The sequence below is a fragment of the Puma concolor genome, chromosome B2 (genome assembly GCF_028749965.1).
Source record: "Puma concolor isolate L17-30 chromosome B2, mPumCon1.1.hap2, whole genome shotgun sequence".
Taxonomy (NCBI): domain Eukaryota; kingdom Metazoa; phylum Chordata; class Mammalia; order Carnivora; family Felidae; genus Puma; species Puma concolor.
The window spans coordinates 21,725,007-21,752,165 of NC_141671.1; the positions used below are offsets into that span (position 1 = coordinate 21,725,007).

Below are 27,159 nucleotides of genomic sequence, written 5' to 3' on the forward strand. Positions count from 1 at the left end.
CAGAGCCATTCCCTTTGAGGGAAGCAATCACCACTGCCTCCACCCCCACCCTGCAGAGAATGCCTTTCCGCAGAAAAGGGCTAAAAAACCATAGACAAAGCAATCCCCCATTCTAACTGTCACGGACTTGAAACATGGTCACCCAGACCCTTTTCTTGCTTCAGCCCCGAAGGGAGTTCGCTTTAGCTTTCTTTCTTAAAGACGGCAGAACCCAGTTATTCACATCCTTTTTCTTTTTGCAGAGGAGGAAGAGATGACTATCTCCACAATGAGGTAGTGCCAACTCACTGTTCGCTACTCCTCAGCCTCTTCCAAAAGAGGAACAGGAAATGCTTAGGCTGGGCTGTTTGAGATGGCCCGCCACATGCCGAAGAGGGAAATGGAAGCTGTGGGTGGTGGGTACAGAGAAGGGGCATGGTGGAAAGGAAAGTCACCACCACTTAGGGGATTGCCATAATGTATTCTTCAGGGGCCAGGGGGAAACAGCTAAGAAGGAGAAGGGTACCAAGATCAGGTTGTGTCCCATGTGAGAGAGGAAAAAAAAAAAAATGAACATAAATGAATCCAAAGAGAAAGGTCACCTGCAAAAAACAGCCAGGCAACACAGCCCCTTGTCCATGACCGCAGAAGTTCAGGGTCACCTTGAATCTCAAATGGGATGAATGTGGTAGACCCGGGCCTCTGCCTGCCAGAGGTGACACAAATAACCAAACGATGTGCTGCAAGGGACAGTGGCATGCTGCCTGATCAACGGGGGCCCAGGAAGAGAAAGAGCCTGGGAAGGAAGGTCCGAGATTGGCTGACAATCTTAGCTGAACCTGTAACATCGCAAACCTCCATTTTCCCGCCTATAAAATTACAACAGTCCTCTCGAATGAGCTGGGTTATATAACCACGAAGAAGAATTAAGTGCTGACGTTACATACCAATGCCTATTATGCAACCGAGTCTCTGGTGTAAGGGAAATACAAAATCTCTCCCCATGTAAGACCAACAAGCTCTCCATCAACCCGAAGTCCTGAAAGCAGCAAAAGAGAAAGGCTCTTCGGTGTGTGTGTGTGTGTGTGTGTGTGTGTGTGCACGCACACACACACTCACACATGCCCAAGGGCAGGCGAGTGGGGATTCAGTGTGATAAATACCTGTGCGAAGATTTCTGGGCTGCTTGTTCCCTTTTTAGTAGGGGTATGTGTTGAGGGGGGTGGTACGGACAGAATTTGCTGCTAATCACCTTCCTTAACAAATCAGAAAACGTTGACAGTGAGTGGGCACGTTTCAATGTTTGCTAGCACCAGCTTGTTCAGCCCAAACAGGTTGGACAGGTTGAATATTTAAACAAAGACGGAAAAATGCAAGGTATAAAGCACGAGGCACAGGTTTAAGTTTGTGCTCTTACCGCTTGCAATCAGGCTTGCTTTCCTCCTCCCCTCTGCTACTTTGATATTATACAAGTAAGTGGGGACACACACTCAGGATCTGTTCCCCATTGTCAGGGCATCAGCGGAGGGCAGGGTGGGCAGGGAGAAGGGGGCGTGTTGAGGTCCGGAGCAGAGGACGGCCCCCCACTCCTCATCCTACCCCCAGCAAGCACATACCTTACCTTCCGTGACCTAATTCCTAGCTCTCACAACTGCCAGGTCGTTCAAGTGTAGGCAAGCATGGATGCTCCAGAATTTGATGCCATTCACCACTTTTACCTGGTGCAACTGAGCTTTCAAAATATTTCAACGAGATATGTCAAGAACACCATGGTGCCTGCCTTCAAGAGAAACTTCTTTTGTGTCTGCTCAAATCTCCAAAACAAATACCACCTCTGCCAAAACAGAAGAAAGCCTGAATTATAAACATTAGCATCTAGCCTGCCGAATGATAGTGAACTACTTAATTATGAAGTATATCATAAATCTGAGAAACAGTGATAGGATGAAAAAGGCTTTCACATCCCCACACATGGCAGAGTTTTACGAGTGAGCTCTCTTTGATATAACTGAACTTGACCTGGTCCTTCTGCAAAAAATGCCGAATAAAAAGGGAGCACCAGCCACAAGTACATTTTTCAAATATTCTTTCAAAAAAATTAAGCTATGCTCATTGTTAAGGGGTATTAGAAAAGAAAAAACAAACACAAAGTAGCAGGGAAAATGTTCTAAAGAATGTCAGTCAAACATGAAACAGGTTTCACAAGAGACTGTCAATTGAAAGGGGTCAACTCTCAGCTTTGCTATTTTCTTATGATTTTTATTTTAATGGAGGAATAAAATTCTGTGACAAATCACTCTGACCTGTTCTTTTTCTCAGAGTGGTAGTTTGCTGCTATTTGCAGATTTCTAAAATGTAAAGTAAGAATTCTGAAAAGAACCACAGACTCTCATCAAATAGTATAAACACAAATCCACGCGAAAAACAGAAAAATACCACAGAAAAAGCAATGCCCCCCAAAAGCAGTGTTCAAATAATAATGAGAATTTACACAATTAGGAGAAGAAAATTCAGGCGTATGGCACACAGCTGCTCTACAAAATACCGCTCTCAGACTGTCAGGTTCTTAGATCGCAGCTTATGGTACCCTCGTGGTTGAAGGTCAAGGTCTCTCTTCCTGGTTTTGTAAACACACATGCTCATGGGCATGCGGAAGGAACTGGGGGGTTAAGTTTCCGAAGGGAGAAGAGAGAGGCAAAGGAACCACAATTTGTTGAACACTTATGTGAGCCTGGGGCTTGGGTATACATTACAGCATTTATTCTCATCATAGCAGACTCTGAGAGTAGAACGTTGCCCCATTAAAGATGAAGAAATGGAGGTTCTCTTTACCATTCCACAGAGCATCCTTTATCAGCACCAGCCAGAGAGGAAGGAAGAGCTCTCAGAGGACACACAGAGAGGCCGCCTTTATACAAACCACTACTGACGTTAAAATAAAAGCGTACAGGTTTCAATTCCAGACAATGAGATGTAAAGAAAGGCTATAAAAGTGTTTAAGTGTAATCAAATAATAAACTCACTTGGTGAAAGCTTAATAATGCTACCGGGGGAAACTGGGAACTTGGACATTCTGCTGCGATACGCAGATTTGTGAACGTTCACTCTCGAGGGGAAAATTCTGGGCCTCTTAATGATGTGGGCTCTCGAAGAGAATGAAAAGCATATGAAGAGGCGTGATCAGGGAACCAAGTATTACAGTTCTGTGATTTTTTTTTTTTCTAGTTAAAAAGAAAAAAGTTTTAATAAAGCTTTTGAGACTACACCCAAAGTATGTGTGACTATTTCCGTAAACACAGTACCACACAGATGCAAACTGCCTTGATATCCAAGTATGATTATCATGAAACCACCAGATATTCACTGAACAGCACCAAACGTAAGGGTCCTATGTCCAGCACAGTTCATACATTCTCATTATGCTGTGTACACACCATTAAAATCTCCACAAACCCCTCAACTGTCTCAGTGGAACTGACTATGTTAAGATCTCTGAGCAGCCCCGAGAGACACTCTCTTCTGATTTGTCTTTCCTCAAGGGGAAGATACTTAGTTGTAGACAATTGAAACGTCATTATATAATAATTGTTTCCTTCTTTTTAATAGAAATAGGTTTAAAAAAAAAAAAAGTTCACACAGTCCTGGGTAGGATGACCCAGATTTTTATCCTAGAAATTATTTCTTCCCATGTCACACGATACCTTCCTTCCTTCAAAGGAATCTGTCAGGGGAGTCAGTGAGTACCTGGTGATTAAGACTTGTTTCAAGATGGGACTAGCTGAGGCTCCAAGTGCCCACCTCCACTCCGGAGAAGCAGCCAGTCCCAGAACTAGTCATAGGGTGTCCTCAGAAACTCGTTTTTACCATGAAAGAAGTTCACAGGGCCCTTCCTCTTGCTGGGCTCTGAGGGTAAAGAAGTGACTGTCCCCTTCCAAGACACTGCCCTACCTCTGTTCCTTCTGTCTTTAAATGCTGGCCACCTGTTTGGATACCCAAGTTCAGTTGTGCATGCCAAGGGCTGGCTCCACCTAAGTATCCGAGAGTAGTGAGCTAAATTCAGAGCCTCCACGGCCTCATTTGTCATGGGGCAGGGTCACATTTCTGTGCTGCGGACGTTTTCTTCCAGCATAATAGGAACACATAAGCCTCTGTTCCTGAAGACTGTCCATTATCCAGCGGCATCCTCAGGGTCTATGTCTCCTGCACTTAGCAACAGAAAAAGTCGTTCCCGTTGCAGTAGGAAATAGAGCCTGTGCCCAAATAACTAAAGGACACTCCAGGCATTTCGCTTCCTCATCTTGCCCCTTCTACTGACATGGCCAAAATGCAGACACATGCCTGCTCTTCGGAGAATGAATGGAGAAGCTGGTTAGGAAAGCCCGGTCCTGCTGGGGTCTTTGGTATGTCTGTAACGTTAACACAAACTCCACAACTCTCTTTATGGCTTTGAAGTCTCCACTTTGTAAAATGAGCAAAGTGGAAACTAATTTCCTATTTTCTCAAGGCAATTACATTCTGGCAAAGGAAAAACACCCGTTTTGGAGGTAGGATTTCTTCCCAAAGGAGATCTACTTCTATCTTCTCTTTCAAATATCATCACTTCTGCATAGCTCTGAAGTCCAGCACTTTCTGGAAAGTTTTGCAAATTGCAAAGCTCAATGCCCTTTTTCCTACATCGAGCTCTCCCGGCGGGTGTGCTCTGGCTCAGTTTCCCAAGTTTGTTTTGGAAGACAAGTACTGCTCAATCCAAATTTTCAACGTGGGAGCAACTGATAAAGAGTTGGGGGAAGTTAAAAGTTGGAGCCGCGGTGATCTTTCCGTGATGCGTGTTTTGCACTTGATGCGGCCTATTATTCTGCTTGGAAACTAAGCTGTGGTCAGACGGTTTGGGACGAAGGATTTCGAAACCTCAAAAACACGAAAGTCCGCAGACAGGGAAACGGCAGCTTGAACAAGTGTACCCGATCTGGTAACAGACTGACACGGTCTCTTGCTTATGCGCTGAGGCTCCCCTCCTAAGACTAAGGAAACGCTACCAAAAGATTGACTAGTCTTATAAACAAAGGTAACTACTGCACCATCCTAAAATGACTAGCGGCCAAAGGAAACAGAATGAGTTGCTTCATAAAGTGGGTGGCGACAGAGTGCCTCAACGTCGGTTAAGAACAACCTGAAATTGAAAAGGAGTAGTTCCTGGGGTCTGGGTTGCGAGATGTACACGGAGGACCTCTGAGTGTGGCAGCAACCAGAGTCTGGGATGGAGCCCAGATCTGCCCTCTACAGCAGCCTGCTCAACACTAACCACTGGGAAGGCGAGGCTTATCTGGAAGAATGTGTACATGTGGAGATAGGCATCACCTGTGCACATGCAGATGCCCTTTGGAGCAGGAGGCGGAGGGAAGGTGAAACCTGTTCCTAAATGGTACCGTGTGCCGGAATCGAGCCTTGGGGAAATGCATCTAGAAAGCCACACCACAAGGAATCATGTCATAGCAGGGGTCCTACTGAATCTGCACCCCTCAGGGGAGAAGCTGAAAATCAGACCCTGAAACTGACACAGAAAAGGAGGGCCTGGTTGTCAACAAGACAGAATGGGACACATGGGGGTGGTGCGAGTGCCCAGCACTCAGGGGGAAATGAATGCAGGCCAGGGGGTCTTGGATCACTCAGCGGGGCGTGGGCCCCAGAGCCCCCACAGATGAGCTCCTGGCTTTCCCTGATCCCAGCCAGTGCCACAGACGTGGGAAGCAGCAGCAAAAGAAGGAAAATGAGAAAGGAGGAAAAAGAGAAAAAGAACTTCTGTCTTCAGCATCAAACTCATAGTCGACTGACTTCCTTCCATACTCTGAAAATCGAGTGAGGATACAGCTCCTCAAAACGTGGGTTTTCGCTGTTCTTTTTAATTCCTGCACACACGCGTCCCAGGGCAGCTCTGGTCTCTGATTAATGAAACACAGGTATGTGCTCAGGGGAGATCACAGCTCACCATTTGAGTCTCATGTTCTGGAACAGATCCCTGGGACAAAGAAGTCTAACTCCACTCTCTCTAACACATTTTTTATGTTTTCACATTTTTATAATTTTTTTTCCCAAAAGTACAGTTTCACCAGCGAACGAAAGTGGTAATGACTGTGACTGATTACCACAAACTGAAATGTTCTTTTAACCTATTATTTGCAATTTTCTGCAGAAAAGGCAAAATAAATGTGGTATGATGAACTCAAATATTCTAAATGTTAAATTACAGATTCAGTGTGTAGCAAAAAGAAAACAAAAATAAAAGCAACCTCTTGATTTATTTTCTGGTATTATAGGAATGCTTACTTGGCATACTGTCTGTCCTTCAGTGGCAGTAGGAGAGCAACACTGGTGACCACTGATAAACATCCTAAGTGCTCTGCATGTATTAATTTGTGAATCCCCACAGTGTAGCCATAACACTGGTACAGGTATCACGGCTTTCTATGGATGAAGTAATCGAGACACAGAAAGGCCAAACAACTTCTCTAGGGTCACACAGCTAGGACTGGCACACGCTTCACAGAGTATCACAAGTGTGCTTTCAGCTCCAATAATACAAACTCAGAAACATCCCCCACCCATGACATTTCCATGCCGCACTGTTATCCTTCGAAATGCTTTCACAAACATTGCTGCATTTGAGCATAAGTTCTCAACGAGGTCTTCCTATTCCATTCTGTTAAAGTGTACACAAATTAAGAGATTCCTGTGGCGTCCTGCAGAATTAGGCCTAGAACTTGGCCCACAAAAATTAGTCCTCCGCTCCCAATCAAGATGACTCACGATAAATAAAATCAGTACAAAATCCAAAATTAGCACAAACATCCCTAAGGTCTGCTTGAAAAAAAAATATTTATAAATAATAGTTTACAAACAAGTCCAATATATACTGTTTACAAATAAGAACTGTGTCTTAGGATAATATCAAGGGCTGAGCTATAAAAAATTGAAGATCATTTCTAAATCTACCCATGTATACCAAACAAAAAAAAACCGTCATAAAATCCAATAAAAGGCTATCCCATGCTCACTAAATAAAGTGACTGAAATAACCTGGCTGAAATAGTTTAACGTTAAAAATACAGTTGACCTGGGGCGCCTGGGTGGCGCAGTCGGTTAAGCGTCCGACTTCAGCCAGGTCACGATCTCGCGGTCCGTGAGTTCGAGCCCCGCGTCGGGCTCTGGGCTGATGGCTCAGAGCCTGGAGCCTGTTTCCGATTCTGTGTCTCCCTCTCTCTCTGCCCCTCCCCCGTTCATGCTATGTCTCTCTCTGTCCCAAAAATAAATAAACGTTGAAAAAAAAAAAAATTAAAAAAATACAGTTGACCTTTGAACGATGGAGGTGTGAACTATACAGGTCCGCTTATCTATAGATTTTTTTGGTACAGTGAAGTACTGTAAATGTATTTTCCTTATGATTTTTTAAAGTGTATTTTTATTTATTTTATTTTAGAGAGAGAGAGAGAGTGTGTGAGCAGGGGAGAGGGGCAAAGAGGGAGAGAAGATCTTAAGCAGGCTCCGTGCTCAGTGCACAGCCCAAAGTGGGGCTCGATCCCACCACCCTGGGATCATGACCTGAGCTGAAATCAAGAGTCAGATGAACAACTGAGTGAGCTGCCCAGGTGATGCCCCTGCTTATGATTTTCTTCATCATGTTTTCTTTTCTGTAGCTTACTTTGTTGTAAAACCATAGTATATAATACATACAACATACAAAATACATATTAATCAACATATATGTTTATGTGCTCAGTGAGGCTTCCAGTCAACAGCAGGTTATTAGTAGTTAAGTTTTGGGAGAGTCAGAAGAGTTGTGTGATTTTCGACTGACTGGTGGTTGGCACCCCTAACCCCTGCATTGTTCAAGAGTCAACTGTAATGCTCTACGAGAGCATGGAGCTGCTTTGGGGGTGGGTGAAAGAGTGCTTTTTTCTAATATAAAAAATGATACAAACACTATTATCAATTCTTTCTCATAGTCATTACAAGCATGGCCACTAAGCCCACAGCCGACATCCAAGTCTCAACCTTGGCTGTTATTCTGATCCTAAGCAAGTTTCCTCATGCAAAATGGGATAGCAATTCCACAAACCTTACAGGTAGAGTGCATAAAAAAAATTGGCAATCGACAAGGAAAGAGAAAATGTGAACAACATATAAACCAGCTAGACCTCCTGGCACCTCCAGAGGACACACCAAGCAACAGCAGAACGAACATTCTTCTCAGAGAGACACGGGCCATCCTCCAGGACAGACCATATGCTAGGCCATAAAATGAGCCTCCAGAAATTTCAAAGGATTGAAATCATACAAAGTATGTTCTCCAACTACAATGGTATGAAATTAGAAATTAATAGCAGAAAGAAATTTGGGGATTCGCAAATATGTGGACGCTGAACATTCTGAAATAACCAACGGGCCAAAGAAGAAATCACAAGGGAAATTAGAAAATACTTTGAGATGAATGAACAAGGAAACACAAGATATAACTAAAGAATGCTTAAAAAGAGATTTATAGCTGTACATGCCTGTGGTACAAAAGACGTTCTCAAATCAATATCCTCACCTTCTACTTTTAAACGCTGGAAAAAGAGCTAACTACCCTAAAGCACATAGAAGGAGGGAAATAATATAGAGTGGGAAATTAATGAAACAGCAGAAAAGCAACAGAGAATAAAATTACAAAATCAAAAATTGTTTCTTTGAACATCTCAATAAAACTGACAAATGTTTAGCTAGACTGACTAAGGAAAAAAAATAAAGAAGACGCAAGTGATTGGTATCAGGAATGAAAAGAGGGGCATTACGACTCAGGACAGAAAGGCCTATAAAGGGAAAGTGAACAACTGTAGGCCAACCAATAAGATAATTTAGATTAAATGGCCAAATTCCTGGAATGGACACAAACGACGGAAACAGACTCAAGAAGAAAAAGAAATGTGAAACAGACCGATCACAAGTAAAGAGGCTGAATTAGTAATTTAAAAACTTCTTAGAAAGAAAAACCTAGGTGGCTTCATTGGTGAGTCCTACCAAACTCTTAAAGAAGAGTTAACACCAACAAACTCTTCCAAAAAACAGAGGCAGACAGAATACTTCCCAACGCACTCTGCGAGACTAGCAGTAGTCCCCACACAAGGACTCATAAGGAATCGACAGACCAATATCTCTTATGAATATAGGCAAACGTCTTTTAATAAAATACTAGCAAACCCTGTCCATCAATATGTGAAAATGACCGTACTAAGTGGGATTCATCCCAGGAAGGAGGCTGGTTTAACATACAAAACAGAGCACAAGAAAGGTAAAAAATAATCGGACCATCTCAATAAATGCAAAAAAAAAAAAAAAAAAGGCATTTGACAAAATCCAACCCCCTTTCGCGATGAAAGTGCTAAGTGGACTGGGACTGAAAAGAACTTCCTCAAACTGATAAAGGGCATTTATGAAAAACCCATAATGAACACCATACTTAATGGAGAAAGACTGAATGCATTCTCCCTAAGAACAGAAATAACACCAGGGTGTCCGTTCTCTTCACTTCTATTTAACACTGCGCTGGAGGGGCCAGCCAGGGCTAGCAGGCGAGAAAAATAAGGCATCCAGATTAGTTTCGAAGGAAGAAGCACACTGTCTCTATTTGTAGGTGACATGATGTCATATACAGAAAATCCTAAGGAATTCACCAAATAACCATTAGAATGAATAAACAAGATCAGCAAAGTTGCAGGAAACAAGAGCAGTACAAAATGTGAGTATTTTTATACACCAGCAATGAACAATCAAAAACACAATTCTAGGGGTACCTGGGTGGCTCAGTCGGTTAAGTGTCCGACTTCAGCTCAGGTCATGATCTCTCAGTTCGCAGTTCGAGGCCCACGTCAGGCTTTGTGTTGACAGCTCAGAGCCTGGAGCCTGCTTTGCATTCTGCGTCTCCCTCTCTCTCTGCCCCTCCCCTCCCTCTCTCTCAAAAATAAAGATTAAAACAAAAACAAAAACAAAACAATTCTAGGGGCGCCTGGGCAGCTCAGTCGGTTAAGCGTCCAACTTCAGCTCAGATCATGATCTCACAGTTCGTGAGTTCAAGCCCTGCGTTGGGCTCCTGGAGCCTGCTTCGGATTCTGTGTCTCCCTCTCTCTCTCTGCCCCTCCCCTGCTCGCTCACGCGTGTGCGCTTTCTCTCAAAAATAAATGTTAAGAAACAAAGCAAAACAATTCTACTTCCAATACCGTAAAAAAAAGGACACTTAGAAATTAATTAACAAAATAAATACAAAACTTGCACTTTGAAAACTATTTAAAACACAGTTGACAGAAATCTATTAACATGTAATAGACATAAATAGAAAATATCTCAAAGTTTTAACTGGTAAGAGGACAATACCCCCAAATTGATCTATGTACTTTATAACCCCTATGCCAGCTGCCTTTTGTGTGGAAATTGACAAGCTGTTCTTAAAATTCATACAGAAATCCAAGCAACCCATAGTAGCCAAAACAATCGTAAAAAAGACCTAAGTTGGAGGATTCACATCTCACAAAAAGTTGCAGATATCAATACAGTATTAGGCCTTGGGGTAGACATGAAGACATATAGATCAATGAAACAGAACTGAGTAGAGAAAAAAATCCTTCCACTGATGGTCAACTGAATTTTGACAAGAGTGGCCAGACCATTGAATGGGGGAAAGAAAAGCTTTTTCAACAAAGTGCCAAAGACTAAAGTTGGACCCCTTCTTTACACTATACTCAAATATTAACTCAAAACAGATCACAGACTTAATGTAAGAACTACAATTATAAAACTCATGGGATTCCACTTCACACCTAAGAGGATGGCTTTCATGAAAAAGACAGGCGGTAACAGGTGTTGGCAAGGATGTGGAAAAGCTGCAACCCTCACACTCTGCTGGTGGGAATGTAAGACGATGCAGACACTTTGGAAAACAGTTTGGCAGGTCTTCAAAATGTTAAACATAGAGTTACCACATGACCCAGCCACTCCACTCTGAAGTATCTGCCCAAGAGAAATGAAAACCTATGTTCACACAAAAAGACTGGACGAGAATGTTCACAGGAGCATCATGCATAATAGCCAAAGAATGGAAATGACTCAGATGTCCACCAATCGATGAAGAGATAAATAAAATAAAATATGGTATATCCATACAATGGACTATTATTCGACAACAAAAAAGGATGAAGCACGGATACGTGCTATAACATAGATAAATCTTAAAAACATAATGGTAAGCAAAGAAGCAAGTCACAAAAGGCCACATGTTAGAGTACACAAATCCAGAGACAAAAAGTAGATTAGTGTCTTCCTAGGGTTAGAGGGTGGGGAGTAATGAGAAGTGACTACTGATGGGTATGGGGTTTCTTTTACGGGGTGATGAAAATGGCTGAATACTGATTGTAGTGACAGCTGCAGAACTCTGTGTATATACTGAAACACACTAAATTGTACGCTTTAAATGGGTGAAATATATGGCATATGAATTATATCTCCTAAAGATGAAAAAAAAAAAAATCAAAGTGTGGAGCCCAGTGCCTGATGCACACAGTAACTGTAGCTTTAACTATGGTTATTTATAAGATGCATTGTCTGATACATCACTGTAGAAGGCAGTAACTATTTACAGATGTGCTTGACATGTGCCGTATTCAATCACAGATGCTGTCCCCAAATGGAAATTTTCCCAATCAGAAGTGACTGGGCCCAAGACCAGAGAGGTCTCATGGAGAATCATCAACAGTGAGCACTCAGGGCCAGCGCAGCCTCAAGGACAGTAATTGTCACTAATGCGCCCCACTGCCCTCTCCATGGGAAGTTCCACTGGGCATGGGTCTCAGGAAGAGGAAGCAGGGAAACCACCCAAGAAGGAAATAGGCAATACCCAGGAACAGATTTTGAGAGGGCAAATATGTAAGGGACAAAGGACTTTTTTTGGGGGGGGGGGGGTGGCAGAGAGAGGATAGAAGGACCAGGCAAAACAAAACAGCAAAAGAAGGTAAACTGATCCTGATGGGCTGATCACGGTGGTAAAAAACCAAAAAGCTAAAATGTAAAATAGAATACTAAAAAATGGTGACGGTATTTATTCACCTCCTTCTTCCTGCCCAAAAACACTCTCAGAAGGAGATGAGGGGCAAAGAGGACTGAAATTTACATGGAAAGAAAAAAAAGTAAAATACTTTGTAAAAATCCTTTAAAATATTGATATCTTTTGTAAAGTCACACTATACACCTTCCTTCCAGTCCAGACTGAGAAAACCACAGGCTTTGGATTCCTGCAGCATTACTTAGAAATGCAAACAGTAATGACAGATAACATTTACGGAGTGCTTGCCATGTGCCTTGACTCTGTGCAAAATTCATGATCTCCTCACCCTCACCCCACTCCAGTGAAATGGTGGATACTATTAAAAGGCTCGTTTCAGTGAGGAGGAAAACGAGGTACAAAGGTTAAGAAACTTGCTCAAGAATGGAAAACTTACAAGTGGCAGAGTGAAGATTTGACACCGAGTGCCTAATTCCAAAAGCCAGAGATCTATCACTATGCCAGTATGTCCCAAGTACACCATCAGTGGTTCATAATACGGTTTTAGGTAGAATAAACTGGCCCATTTCCTTTTAGTATTGGTATATAATAAAGTATCAATTTCACAGTAACGCTGTAAAGTGTTCTTTGGAAAAAAACGTGTTAAAAACAAATAATGGCGGGGAGGGGAGGGGTGGTTAGTCAATTTTTAAAAAGCAGAGCAGCGTGATGCCTGGAAAGGAAATATAGAAAAATAAGAATAGTCTGGTTTTTCTGAGAAGGTGATATTTTTTTGAGTCCCTTTAAAAACTTTCCCTAGAGTCTTGATGTTCCTAAAATGTTTGTGTAAAATAGGAGCATTTAAGGGGCGCCTGGGTGGCCGGCTCATCAGTTAAGTGTCGGAGTCTTGATTTCATCTCAGGTCATGATCACACAGTTCGGGAGTTCGAGCCCAGCATCAGGCTCTGTGCTGACAGGGTGGAGCCTGCTTGAGATTCTCTCTCCCCCTCTCCCCTGCTCACACTCTCTCTCAAAATAAATGAACATTTTTTTTTTTAACTGAGCATTAAAAAAAAAGTCTTTTTGTTCTAACCCCTCAAACCATATGTAATCATTCTATAAAGTTTATTTTCTATTGGTTTTGTCCCACACAATTTTAATATGCCCACCATGGGGCTCTCTCCTACTTCTGAGTGAGCTACTTTTCTCCCTCAGGAAATAAATTCCTGACATTTATCAGATCTTCTTTTTCTTCATTTTATCCCATCTTATCCTGAAGTTCCAAGACCAGGCCATCTCACTATTTATTCAAAAGCCCCAGAAATTTTTCGCAAGGAAAAGAGCTGCAGGGAATCTGGGAGGCATATGCAAATAGATTTTTAAGAGGCAAGGGTTACTGTGCTATTCCTTGAGGGTTCCTCAGTATCTGATAAGCTGCCCACCTCTGGCACCCAAACAAAGAAACTCCAATTGGCAGAGGGGGAAGGACTCTGTGTTTCATCCCGAGGATCCCCAAAGGCCAAAGACCTCGCCCAGGTACTTCTGTTTCCCATGGCCAGACACGTCCCATACACTGGAGAGAATGAGCACATCTCTCCGACTTCTCCATGCAGTGCACAGATCCTAAGAGCTTGGAGGCAGGTCCCCTGGTGGCTCAAAGGCCACTTGACTTTCTGTCAACCTCCAGAGGCAAAGGCCGCCCTCACCCACCTGTGCATGTTCCCATTGGTGGTAAAAGACTGGCCACACACAGTGCACTTGTAAGGCCTCTCGCCAGAGTGCACCAGCATGTGGCGGTCCAGGGAGCTGGCCGAACTCAGTGACTTCCCGCAGATGCTGCACGAATGGTCTGCCCCTCCAGTGTCCGTGTTGTGCTGGGGAAAGCAATCATCACATTGGTCACTTGAGAAGGTGGGTCAAAGCTTGGCAATTATGAAATGCAAATTAAGAGCTTTATATAAAAAAAGAAAAAAAAACAGCAAAGCTTCTCTGATATTTTTTTTTTGTTTCATTTTAAATATCTTCCCAAATGTCAACATCTACCAGGAACACAGGCAAATAACTATTCTGTGTGATCTTCTTCCACTTTCGTGTTCCAGTTTTGGAAAACACTTCTGCAAGGCCCAGAGAGGGGTGGGGTCTCTGCAGGCCTTTCTTGGGGACACACATAGATGAACTGACCACATACATTAACATGAGCAGAAGGACTCTCAACTATGAAGCTAACGTGAAATACGGTCTTTGCATTAAGGCAACGTCCATTCTTCAAGTTTGCTGACTCAGTCTTGCTGTCAGGGAAAGAGAACTGAAAACTGCACAGTTTAGAGTTCTGGCCTCTGAAATACATTAAGAAGGAACATTTCTCTCCAAACCTAAGTTACTTAATGGTATTATTCCTCAGTGCCATGTTATGATTTTAATATTGTCAATCCTTCTCACTCATATGCAGAATTTAAGAAAAAAAAAAAAACGAGCAAGGGAAAAAGAGAGAGAGAGAGAGAGAGAGAGAGAGATAGACAAACCAAGAAACAGACTTTTAACTTTAGAGAACTGATGGGTTACCAGAGAGGAGGTGGGTGACAGATGGGGGAAAGAGATGATGGGGCTTACAGAGTGCCTGTGTCATGATGAAAAAATAAATAAAATGGAAAAAAAATTATCCATTCCCACTCCAAAAATATATATATATTTCCAAACAAACAACAACAAAATATATATATATATACACACATATGTATATATGATTAATCCTTCTTTGTTCTCGATTCATCCATACTCTGTCATCAATTTGCCACACCAGGCAAGGACGAAGGATAAAGGTCATAATATAGAAGCCAAAAGAAATGCCAAACGAATATATTTCCTGCCGCATGATGTAAGTTTATAGCAGTATGAAGGCTCGGGATCTATCTCTACAATCTCACTGTGCTGTGAGGAGGTTTGGTTCAAACTGACGAGTCATATGATGAAAGGTCTTCTGTTCAATGTGGTCATTTTAGCTAGATGTTTGCTAACTTCTGAAAAGGTATTCTGTGTTGACCAGGGATTCTGTCACGGTAACACGGACCTGCAAAAACTTATTTCATAACCACCCTTTGAGATTATTAAAATATTAAATCTAAATTAAGCTCAGCCACAATGCATCTGCTAAGATCAAACTGCCCTCTCTTAATGAAGAAAGATTTCTAATACAAGTATGAAATCAGCAGCAAACCTGACGGATGTGCATAGTTAGCTGATGCTGTGTAGTGCAAATCTTTTCACACAGGGGACAGTTATAGGAAGACTTCTCCTCTTTCGTTTCCTGCAAAGACATAATACAAGGGAAAATCAAGTTCAACTCACACAGTAAGCCAGTGCCTCTTGTTCCTGTCGTAAGCATCTGTGTCTCAAAGAGCCATAACAATAAATCGCGGAGAGCATGGGCTCCAGAGCCTGTCCAGGTATGAGCTTGGGTAAGTCACAGTCCTGTCTGCCCTCAGTTTCCTCATGTGTAAAATGGGAAAAAATAATGGCATCTCCCAGACCGCGCTGTGATGAGGATTAAATCAATGAGCACATGTTAAGCACTGGAATAGTGCCTGATACAGGCTAAGTGCTCCATAAATATCAGTGTTCTTATTAAACACCATTTAATTAATCATCAGTGCCAACAAAAAAAACAAGGATCAAGTCACAGCAGAGGTAGAAACGGAACAGCTCTCTCCCCAAGCCCCACCTACGTGGCTCCAGTCACTACTCCTGAGCACACAGGAGAGGCAGTGAAGTTCTCCTCCCAACATGACAAGGCTTCCGTGCCCAGCTGTGTGCCCCACAGGCATCGACATGCCCCTCTTACTTGCTGCTTGCACCTGCTTGACACCGCTCATCGATAATCAGGAAGAATGCTGTCCTTTTCCAAACTGTGATGGGGGAGCACACCCGGGCTGACGCCTTCCACAGAGGGTGACAAAAGAACCAGATCACTACTTGGCAAGGTGGCTCATTTTATGTTCTCTCAACACACCCGGGAGAGGCTGCCTTCAAGCAATAGATTTTTACCTTTCTAAGGAAAAGGACGAGCTCCCTCACTAGCCATGTGGTATAGTTCCTTTCTCCAAATAATTCATGGAGAGCTGCCCTGGACGTGCCCCTTCACCCACATGGTCCCTAAGCACCCCGGTCTCTGCCCTCATCTCCCAAAACCAACAGGATCAAGGCATGGATATCTCGCCCAGGAATCTGAAATGAGGATGCTTAGAGACTGAGATCAGTGGCTTTCCCACTGATCAGCAGAATCACCTGGGCAGATTTCTGAACGACATAGTTCTAGACCAGACTCCTGGCATGCTGATTCAGAATGGGGGGGGGGGTGTACCCCAGAAATCTGCTCATTTCTCAAGCTCCCCAGTCATTGTTCATATGCACCCAGGTTTGGGGGTGACTAAGTTACTACCACAAGTGATCAGGAATACCTGAATTCAAAGTTCATGTAGTCCTGGGGCTGAGCTGAGCACTGGGGTGAGCCCAAGCCATGACAATGCAGCTGGGGAGGACGTGGGTGCTCACGGAAGTGGGAGACCAGGTAGCCTGAGATAGGGGACGGCACCATCTGCCAGGCTGGACCCTCAGACTTCTTTCAACAGACCTGTTTTTACTTGTACTCATCTGAATGAGTTTCTGTTCTTTGCAAATAATGCCCATCCTTGAACACTTACTATGTGCTAGATGCTACATATAGAAATGTCACAACCACGGTTACATATCCCATTTTCTGGATGAGGAAACTGAGATACAGAGAGGTACGTAACCTGTCTCAAACGAGGAAACCATGAAGTAGGAGACCCAGGATTAAAACTCAGGCCGGCTGCTCTCCCAGCCCATGCCCAGTTTAGGGCATGACTATGCTACACAAGTCTGATCAAAAAAAGGATTAACCCCAAGGCACAGAAAGGAAACACCCTTGTGGTTGGCTCATGAGAGACGATGAAAATAATAATCACTCTGAGGACTCTAAAAACAAATGGCACCATAAACCAGATGGGGTGGAGTGAATGCATGAGGATGTCCAGGATGTATTTGCCCACGGTACTTCTGTGTCCTCTTCAAAGACTAACAGGCCTCATTTTTAAGCAATACAAACGCTTTTCTCATCTGTGGCACTGGGTCTGAGAAAAGGTACACTACATATTTTTCACCCTCAAATTTTTTTAAAAAGCAGGGGAAGGGCAGAAAGAGAGGGAGACAGAGGATCCAAAACAGGCTCTGTGCTGGCAGCAGTCAGATGTGGGGCTCGAACTCATGAACTGTGAGATCATGCCCTGAGCCGGGATCAAGAGTCGGATGCTCAACTGACTGAGCCACCCAGGCACCCCTCACTCTCAAATTAAAAAAAAAAAAAAAAAAAAAAAAACAACAACAAAAAAAACAAAAAACCAGATAGGAAGCCTAAGGAAGCTGATAACCCAGAGACAGTTACAAAAAAACCTGCCAGCCTCACCGCCATCCTCCCAGGGGCATGATGTGTATGGAGCAGGGAGGAGTGTCACCCCTTCTCGGCCCATCCGACTCCAGTCACAATGGAGCTGGCCAAGAACCACCAAAGAGAAACATCAAAAACGAAAGCATTCACAACAAAATGAAAGCAATTGCTATAATAATGAGGGCTGTCTCATAGCCGGACCCAAACTCAGTCCCTGGGGTATTTTTGTTATAGAACAATATATATTAATAAAAATTTTTTTAAAGAAAGATTCATCAAGAAGATGTCAATAAATGGGGTGCCCGGTGGCTCAGTCAGTTGAACATCTGACTCTTGATTTTGGCTCAGGTCATGACCCCAGGGTTGTGGGATTGAGCCCTGTGTCGGGCTCTGCACTGAGTGTGGAGCCTGCTTAGAATTCTCTCTCTCTCTTTTTCTCCCTCCCTCCTTGTGCCCCTCTCCCCACTCAGGTGCTCTTTCCCTCTCTAAAAAAAGAAAAAGTCAGTAGATGTCAAAAAGCCAGGCGTCCGTGTGGGTAGCCTCTTGAGGCAGCACGTTTCTTGAAAAAACCATCCTGCGCACACCTGGAGGTAGATACTGGACATACTGAGTAGGTGCTTGGAGCCTCCGGCACCAAACCTTCTGTGAGGCTGGCAGCTGCACTCCGCAGACCCTCACACAGGTCTACAGAATCCACAGTGGTCGGGGAGGAGGAAACCTCTGGACTCAGATTTAATTTTCACAAACAAACCCAACAGCAAAGAGAACAGCCCTGCTGTGAATCCAGTTACTGTGGCTGTGCTGGTGAAAGAAGCAGACTTCCTGAGCTGACAGATAAAATTAGCAGCTAATGTGATAACTAACCATTCCATAATGAAACAATCTGGCACCCGTGTTGGCGTCCGGCTGTGGCTAATCTGTCCTGGAACTCGGTGCTAGCGCTGATGGGCCTTCTCCCCAGGCTCCTGCTCTCGGCCTTCCCTACCCGCTCACAGGTAAGGGTGATGCCCACTCTCTCCCCCAGCTGCGCTCTGCTGTTTTTAATGCACTGTCTTTTCCATGTTACCTCTGGCCCAGAGGTTACCTCCCCTGCGAACACTGAGCCCATGCCCTGAGGAACCCTGGAGGACACAGAAGGTAGATGGAAAATGGCTCAGGTACACCTGTCCCATTTGCTTGCCCACACCTGCAGAGTCACTTCCATTTACCATGCAGGGATGGAGGTGCTGTGGGTCACACTCTAGGGTTCTACCTACTGTCTCTGAACCACTGGGCAGGGACCAGAGCCTGGACTACGGTCAACTCTACCTGTGTCGGGGAAATGCCGGGCTTGTCCCTACCCATGCCACTTTCTACTGGCGGAACACAGAAGGATGAGGGGACGGTGACCGTACGTATCTCGTTCATCCCGAAATGCCTGCCACCTGGTGCAGTACCTGGCTGGAAGTATATATTGTGAAATGGGTGGATGGATGGAGAGATGGACGGATAGATGGATGGATGGACAGTCACGTGAGAGTGGAAATAAACCTTTTCTTCCCAGAGCTAGCGCTCCGTCTCGACTCAGGCCACAGTCATACAGGCTGAGTATTTTCTCAGGTACCCATGGGAAGAGAGGCAGGCAGAGACAAAGGAAAAAAGAGAGAAAAAAGGTATCAATGCTCCAACTCTCCAAACATCACTGAACCCTGCTAAGTCTTCAGCTGTGAGGAAGATGGGAATGAACAGACCCTTCTCCTATGCTGCTGGAGTGGGTTTTAGGCTGGAACGACTTTTCCTGGAGGACAAGTAGTAGCCAAAGCCTTAATTAACATACTTCTAAGAATTTATAGAAAACCATCATGGATAGTGCTCAGACAATTCTGTATAAGGACAGTCACTTGAGGATTATTAATAAAAAAGGAAATGAATTCACAAAAGCCCCACAGGTTTACTTTCCAGTCCATCCCTGGCATTGAGAGGAACTGAGAAGACTGCCTTTCCCCCCTGAGGATTTGGTGTAAACCCATTCAGTAAGTTAAAACAAAAATTAAATGTGGAGTCATCAGTTCAGATTACATGGATTCAGAGAAGAAATGAGCACCACACACCCCCTGCCTCGCTCCCTGAGTTTCCTTGAACACACTGCTACCAGAAGAGTGACAACTTTTTCTCAAGTGCCCCATTTGTACGTTAATTAGAAGATCTGTTTTATTTCCCAGTGGAGGAGCTTAGACCTTTGTAACATCATTAATTAACACTTCCAATCCTGGCCTGCCCCCTTATTCTTCCCCACTCTTCCTGATTTGATGCCCACTAAAAACTCAAGAGGACTAAATCACCCCATGAGTGGCATTCTCTGAAGCCAAATTCTGTGCTTTGTCAAAGGTGGAAAGCTGAATGGGAGATCCAGCAAAACCAACACTTATTTGCTACCTGATCTGAAGATACTTAAAAAAAGAAATCAAGGCGATGGCTTCAAAATCCCAATTAACCAGCTGTGTGAGTAAAGAAATGAACTACATCACAGTAGAGGAATAAGTCCAATTCTTTGCCTTGGCCATCACGTGAAGACAGCTTGCATTCAAATCAAATTAAAGGGCAGAGAATAAGGATTCCACCAATACTCACACCACTGCAGAGAAAATTTCTTCCATGAAAGGAAATTGACATAAGCCCGGAAAAGTTCACTCTTGAAGCCTCTCGGCATGTCCCTTTAGTTCTGAGCTTGTCCGAGGTTTTGGCTTACGAAGCTGGGGCTCAAGGGAACAAACTTCACCCAACGTTCTCATAGACTGAAGCCACCAGATGTCACCAGCTAGCGCACAGGAGCTTACCTGGTTCCTTCTGCCAATCCGATTTGGTCCTGGAGGCTTCGTGGGGGACTTGGTGCTCTGGGGGCTCCCGCCATTCTCGGCGACCTTCCCTACACTCATTACTGCTGACATCATGGTGTTGACGGAAGACAAGTCTGAACCTTCCAAGCCAATGGGCGAACTTGACGTCATTGGGTCAAGGGTTTAAGCTTCTAAGAAGCTTCTGCCATAGAACTGAAAATCGGAAATCGCTGCTGTGATCAATTGGTTTAGCCCCTGTCAGAGCCCGGTGGCACTGGCTATGGCTACCATGACCGTAAGTCAGGTCCAAACACCGAATGCCCCCCTGCTTCTTCAGTTCAAGCTGACACTCGTGCCCATAATGACTTGAAGCTTTCATCTAAATGAAGCACTGTCATAACAAAGACTAACTGATAACCTCGCTTCCTTTCTGTGCATCTGTACTGACACAACCCCCCAAACTAGCAGAGGCAGGTCTCCTGGCCTTTCCTAATCTTTCATTAGACAGAGCAGGGAAAGGCTCTGGAGTCTTTCTGTCAGCCCAGGGAGCTGACATTTGCCTGGCACCCTCCTAAAAACCAAGCTCATTTACTACTACAGGAATGTTCTAGACTTAACAACTTATGATGAGAACCTTCAGGTCTCACGTAACTCCACTGCTGTAATTCAGTGCTCTTAATGGGGAGCCCAAATTGTACACGACAACTGAGAAGGCAATCCTCTCAGAATTATAACCAAACTTCAAATCAACATAAAAAGGACCGTTTCTTAAAATATATGAGTAGGTAATGTACCTATACCCCAGAAGATGGATGGAAGGAAAACCCAGCCCCCACTGCCAATTACCTCCATTTTCTGCCCCAACTGATATACTATGAGGTTTTCCCTTGCTATAGCTATCATCCACGTGGAGTAGGAAATGAGTCTGTGTTCACTTCTTTTTTTTCTTCTCTTGTATCACTTGTTGACACTGGAAGGGAAGCAAAGGCAAAAAAAAAAAAAAAAAAAAAATCAGTGAATGCCTTTTCACTTAGGGAAGAAAAAAACTGATGCCATTTACTTGTTGTAATCTTAGGCCACTATATTCATGAGAATACAGGGAGAACAAAAGGGAGGCGATTTTAAAAGTCATGTCTTTCTTCCAAAACCACATTCTGTGGTTGTTTTTCAACCTTAACTGATGTTCCCTACAGTGCTGTCACCGTCACTCCCAACAGCCAAAACGATTTTGTGGTATTTTACTTTCTGGAGCTCTTAACTACACACACACTGAATTTCCCTCCATACTCTACCCCAGTCCCCCACGAGCATTCAGACTCCTACTTGACCCCCCTCCCACCTCTACCTAAAAGTGACTGAAGGCAGGAAAGCAATTCACGAAAGGCTCGTAGTCTAGTACTAGACTATGTAGTATTAGGTCAGGCCTCAAAGAAAGCTGGTAACAGGAACGGCATGACCAACCAGAACACCCACCACACCTCGTGGCCATTGCAAAATTGACTTCTGCAGCCTTTTCTAGTTACCTTCCTTTGAGAAGTGCCATCCAGTTACATGCCTTACCATGGCTGTGATATGGCCTCAGATTAAGTCTGCAGGTAAGTTACTTCCCTCATTTTATCTAGAGCCAAAGCCCTGCCAGTAAGCCTCAGATCCTATACTGACCTATATTAACTGTGCCTTGATAAATTCCACATGTCCTCTACTGGACTTGTAGTCAAAGATCAAGCTCATCATCTCGGCAGCCAAGTGAATGCTCAGGAACACCACCAGAAAGAACATGATTTCTTGTGGTTTCCTCCTCCAACTTGAGGGGACATGACCTAGGATATGACAAACGGTAACACCCAGAGCTACCAATGCAGCCAGCAGCAAGCAGAGCAGGAAGGGCCTGGGGACATAACTTTATTAAGCCACGTTGTTGTCAGCTCAGAAGTCTCAAGCTAAAACCTTAGCAAAAGAGCCAAAGAGAATCTCAGGAACAGTACTTTTCCAGCCAAAAGACAAAACGTGCCTTCCTTGTGGGCAGCCATTTTGAAGATATGGACTTAATGGATTTACAAACGGGGACGAAAAGGACTAACTGCAGAAACATGCAACTCGAGACAACAGACCTCGTCTTAGCCCGCACATCTTTCCTATAAAGAGAGAAGAGCTATGTTCAAAATTAAAGCAAAGGCCAAACTGCAGTCCTTCTGTGGTTTCGCCACCAGAAGACCATTCAAAATTGTGCTTCAAACTTCCTATTTTAACGGTCTTTGAAAATTTATTTGGGAGATTTCTCTCTCTTGGGAAAACCACGAGACACAAACATACACATGTAAGTGTGCATACATACATAGGCACACCTGCATCTCTAAAAGTACCATTGGTTCCTAGAGGTATTGCAATCAATCAGCAGACAATCATCTGTTTGATTCAAATATGTGGATACCTTTGATACTAAAACCCCTCCCCCACAGTTGTAATATATAGTAAATTATAAAATAACTGGCCAGAAACTGTTTTTTGTAATTATGTTGTGTTAGTAAAAAGAAAGTTAACCTTTCTGATTCATAGGAGGAGTTTAGAAGGTAATCTTGCTTATGTCCTGATACTAGGAAAAAAGGAAAGTGTGGTAGAATTTATGGAAATCTGGGAACAGGTTAGAGTAAACACCTCTAGGACTAAACGTAGAATTTTATAAGTTGTAAAAATTACATTCGATTTACTGAGAAAATGGAGAGGAGAGAAACGGGCAACATGAGAAGTAACAAAAATACATTCATGTTACAGAGCCAGATTACTAGGGATAATTTTTGTTACAGTCATTATAACATCCAATATACATTCTTACAAACTCCCTAAGTGTCTTAAATACACAATACCTAGCCATTGTCACCACACTAACCAACATAAGGGATGAATGTTGCAAAGGCTTATTCCAACTGGAAAAGAAAAAAGCCACACAAACTTGTTATTTCCCATTTTGACTGGGCAGGAAGACATTTGCTACATTTATTTCCTTTTCTGGGATAAAGTATAAAGCGTTGACACTACTCAGTGATGACACCAAGATCACCTGTGTTTACTTCCTTTACCTAGTTTAAATGTAAGTAGCAATATGTACATATTTCTCAATAAATTTTTTAAAGTTTATTTATTTTGAGACAGAGAGAGAGAGAGAGAGAGAGAGAGAGAGGGAGGGAGGGAGGGAGGGAGAGACAGTGCGAGCAGGGGAGGGGCAGAGAGAGAGAAAAAAAGAAAGAATCCCAAGCGGACTCCTCACCCTCAGTGCAGAGCCCGACATGGGACTCAAACCCATGAACTGTGAGATCATGACCTGAGCCAAAAATCAAAGAGTCGGACACTTAACCGACTGAGCCACCCAGGTGCCGCAGCAATGTTATTTTTTTAATAGAGACTCTTCTTGTCTCAATCTGGAAAGTGCAATTAGTAAAATGAACCCCCAGCTACACTGTTTGAAAAGAAGAGCACCGTCATTGGACTCATCCCTCAATTGCTGTTCCAGAAGCAACACAAACCAGCCTTACACACCCAGCACAGGTTTTTACTCCAGTGTGCTCCTGCGTCTTATGCTTGAGTTCTCCCTTTGAGAGGATGCAGCAGGGAAGAAGGGAAAAGTCCTGGTATAAAATAAGGTAGCTCATTGTTCCAGGTTATGGGGGAAAAAAAAATCCACCTTAGCATTAAGGCACATCTATGCGCTAATTTACCCAGAGGCCAGTCGGCCAGGATTGTTAGTGAGTTCTACCTACCTATACCTGACATTGGGCTATACTGGGGTAATAACCCAAACTAACAAACCTAAACCTTCTGAGATTTGATCTCAGCGATGAAAGAGAAGTTGAACAGCTTGAAGTCCATTTACAAAGCACATTTTTTTCTTTACAGATATTAATAGTCTCAATATTTTCATTCTTTCCTTTGCTCCCTGACGCCACCCTCCACATCAGCCCTACCACTGCAAATAACCACCACCAATAAAATCATAACAATAAACAAGTTAAAAATCACTAACCCCATTCTAAGGCAATGTCTTCCAACTGGAACCAGAGAGAGCTGGGAACCCAGAAGGAGTTCCCAAATCACAGATAAGAAAAGAAGTCATCATCTTCATGGACATGGCCAAGTGGACTGGCCTGGCATTCCAGTTTTTAACACAAACTGCCTGAATTTGGGCGACAGGGGGCGGCGGGGAGGGAGAAGCAGGGCTCTGCTGTCTGAACACTCCTTCCTGTGAGACCAATACCCAGTACCCTCTGAGATTTCTCATCCTACACTTCAGGCCCACTGGATCAGAAGAGCTCGCAACTCAGAGTTACAATTTCATTGTGGTTTTGCATCAAAGCCTCAGGAGGACCTTGGGAAGAAAAAGGGCAACCCATAGGGAATGTGGGGAGGAAGGGGGAGGGAAAGGAAGACAACACTGGAAATTACTGGGCCTCAAGTGGAGTCCATAAAGTGTAACTGACCTGTTTTCTTCGTCTTATCAAGCTGGCCCTCCTTACCGAGGAGCAGACGCTGGCCCAGGCGTGGGCAGGGTCACACCTCAAAGCCACCACTTCTGGAATACAGAGTCGGAGCAGCCTGCAAAAATGAGAAAAGGTGGCATGAAGAGGGAGTCAAGACCAGGCAGAAACGATCCTGTGTCCGGATCCCTTTTCCCGGGGATCCGGGAGGGCACAAGTTAAGGGCAACAGAACATTTCCCATCCCCGCCTGCACGCAGAAGCAAGCTTTCTTCCGGCTCCGAGGCTGATTCTGCCCAGAGGTACCCACTAGCATCCACCGGAGTCGAGAGTGCCTTGGACAGACAAGAACCCCCTAGCACGCCCCAGCAGGTCAGGAGCCATATCACATGAGGGCAGCTGGGACCACTGGCCCAGGCAGAGCTCTGGGCATCTTAGTGGCATATTAAGAGCAGATGCTGATGCTGCCAGCTTCAAGGGCAGAGGAGAACGAGACAGCACTAAGTGCTATCAGCAGCAGACTGGAAAGAAGACAGCTGAAGAGAGTAAACACCATGGAACCAAACAGTCTCTTAATGTAAAGGACAGATTAGTGCATCTTCTCCTGAGTGATGGGGGAAGTGTCCATGACGGTTCAGATAGGACCAAACACGTATCTTCTCCTTTCGGTAGGGGGTATACAGAAAGCTTTTCAAATGACACAGGCTCCTCGGGGAGTCTGAGCGAGTCTGCTCTGGGGTGCAGGGGCCTCAAGTCCCTTCCCTGGGAGCAAGTTGGCCCTCTACAAAGTCAGTGAGCAAAGGAATGCAGGATTTCCAGAGCTGCAGCCTTCAGCCACATTCTCTCGGTTTCTGGAAACGGCTTCCCGCAGCTAAACGGAGGAGTGCAAAACTGGGAGAAGATCGAGAAAGACATAAATCAAGCCCTTCCGAGAAACCCTGGCGTGGCCCACCTTTTCATTCGTATCCCTTTTCGGAGTGTCTGGAGAAAGGTGCTCAATCCTGTCATACGCCTAGTTATCACCTTGAATGTTCCTCACTTTGTAGTTCCTGAGCACCTAGGGCGGGCAAGCCCCCTGCAGGACTGGTCAGCTGGGGCGAGAAAGGGCCACCGACCCATGACAAGAAGCTCCTGAGGCCACAAACACTCTCCCTCCACCTCACTGCTTCGATTCTCCATCTTTTCTCTTTGCCCCCTTCTCTTTTGAAAAGTTCTTTGGATTCTGAAGAAAGTATCAAGAAATAAGGAGTAACTGTAGGGACAGCCCCTGAATGGGACAGAGGCCCTGTAAGTCTCGAGGAATCCTTCTTACTACCCCAATAATTCTCAGTGGTTTTGGGGGATGAGAACCTCCTGAAGGGTGTGATAAAAGTTATGGACCTTCCCACAGGAAAGTGCACATACTGTACATTCGACATTTCCCTTCCGCATCAAGAGTTCAGGGGCCCCAGACACTCATCTGAGGATAAGCAGGATAAGAATCCTGGTTTTAGTTGACATCTAACCCACCTTCCTTTAAACTCTGAATCAAGAATCAAGTCAAGTTTGTTAAAATGCCCATGAGGTTTTAGAAATGCACAAACAAAACATCCTTTCAGATCATCCCCACCCAAACTTAAAGATGCCTAGGGGTGAAATGAAACACTGTGGAAGAAAAAAAAAACACACGCAAAAAAAAAAAAAAAAAAAAAAACAAGCCAAATTTCCCTGTTATTATTCATTTCTTCATTCGTGGCAACTTTTATTAGGAAGAAAGTCTGAAGAGGAATACCTCCATGGTTTTTTGTTTTTTTGTTTTGTTTTGTTTTTGAAACTACCACGATCTCCAAATAAGTAAAGTGAATTACAGTTCCATATAGAATTGTTAAAAACACACATCAGAGAGATGAGTCTCTGCAATTTAAACTTTCACAATATAATAACTAAGACTCTCATTAAAATTTGAACTCCCTCCCTCCCTCATTTAAAAAAGATACTGTTAAAAAGTCCACCGAGTAATCTCAATACACACCGGGAACCAAGGTGGGAGAGGGCCAACGCCAACACACTTGACCCTGAAACTTTCATCCTCTGATCTTGGATGTAAAGGATTTGAATATTTAGAATGTCTTGCAATTCTAGCTGAGTAACAAGAGTCACTACCCTGTTTGTCTGGGGTTCCACCAGGCCTGAGGGACTCACAGAACTCAGCGAGTGGAAAAGTACGGGACAGTTCTTGGAAGAACATTCAAGATACCCCTTACCTCTATCACCATCGCCTCAGGGAAAGCGGGGGGGGGGGGGGGGGGGGGGAGAAGAAGGAAAAAGGGAAAAAAAAGACCTAGTGAGGAGAGGTTCTGTTCTAGAAGGTTACTCCCGCAGGGGTAAGTGA

General features: G+C 44.0%; 1 protein-coding gene across 6 annotated transcripts in view; it reads right to left on the reverse strand.

Moving 5' to 3' along the window:
• Positions 1 to 27,159, reverse strand: part of RREB1 (ras responsive element binding protein 1) — a 183,244-nt gene that overhangs the window by 47,553 nt on the left and 108,532 nt on the right. For 5 of the 6 annotated variants that reach the window (XM_086706350.1, XM_086706352.1, XM_086706347.1 and 2 more), the window contains exons 2-6: positions 24,793 to 24,907; positions 21,167 to 21,290; positions 20,321 to 20,533; positions 15,258 to 15,347; positions 13,754 to 13,917 (exon numbers count right to left, since the gene is read on the reverse strand). In XM_086706350.1, the coding sequence (XP_086562476.1) occupies positions 13,754 to 13,917; positions 15,258 to 15,347; positions 20,321 to 20,491 (425 nt within the window). In that variant the 5' untranslated portion in view covers positions 20,492 to 20,533; positions 21,167 to 21,290; positions 24,793 to 24,907. The remainder of the gene's footprint in view (positions 1 to 13,753; positions 13,918 to 15,257; positions 15,348 to 20,320; positions 20,534 to 21,166; positions 21,291 to 24,792; positions 24,908 to 27,159) is intronic. The other variant, XM_086706351.1, reaches the window with a different exon arrangement.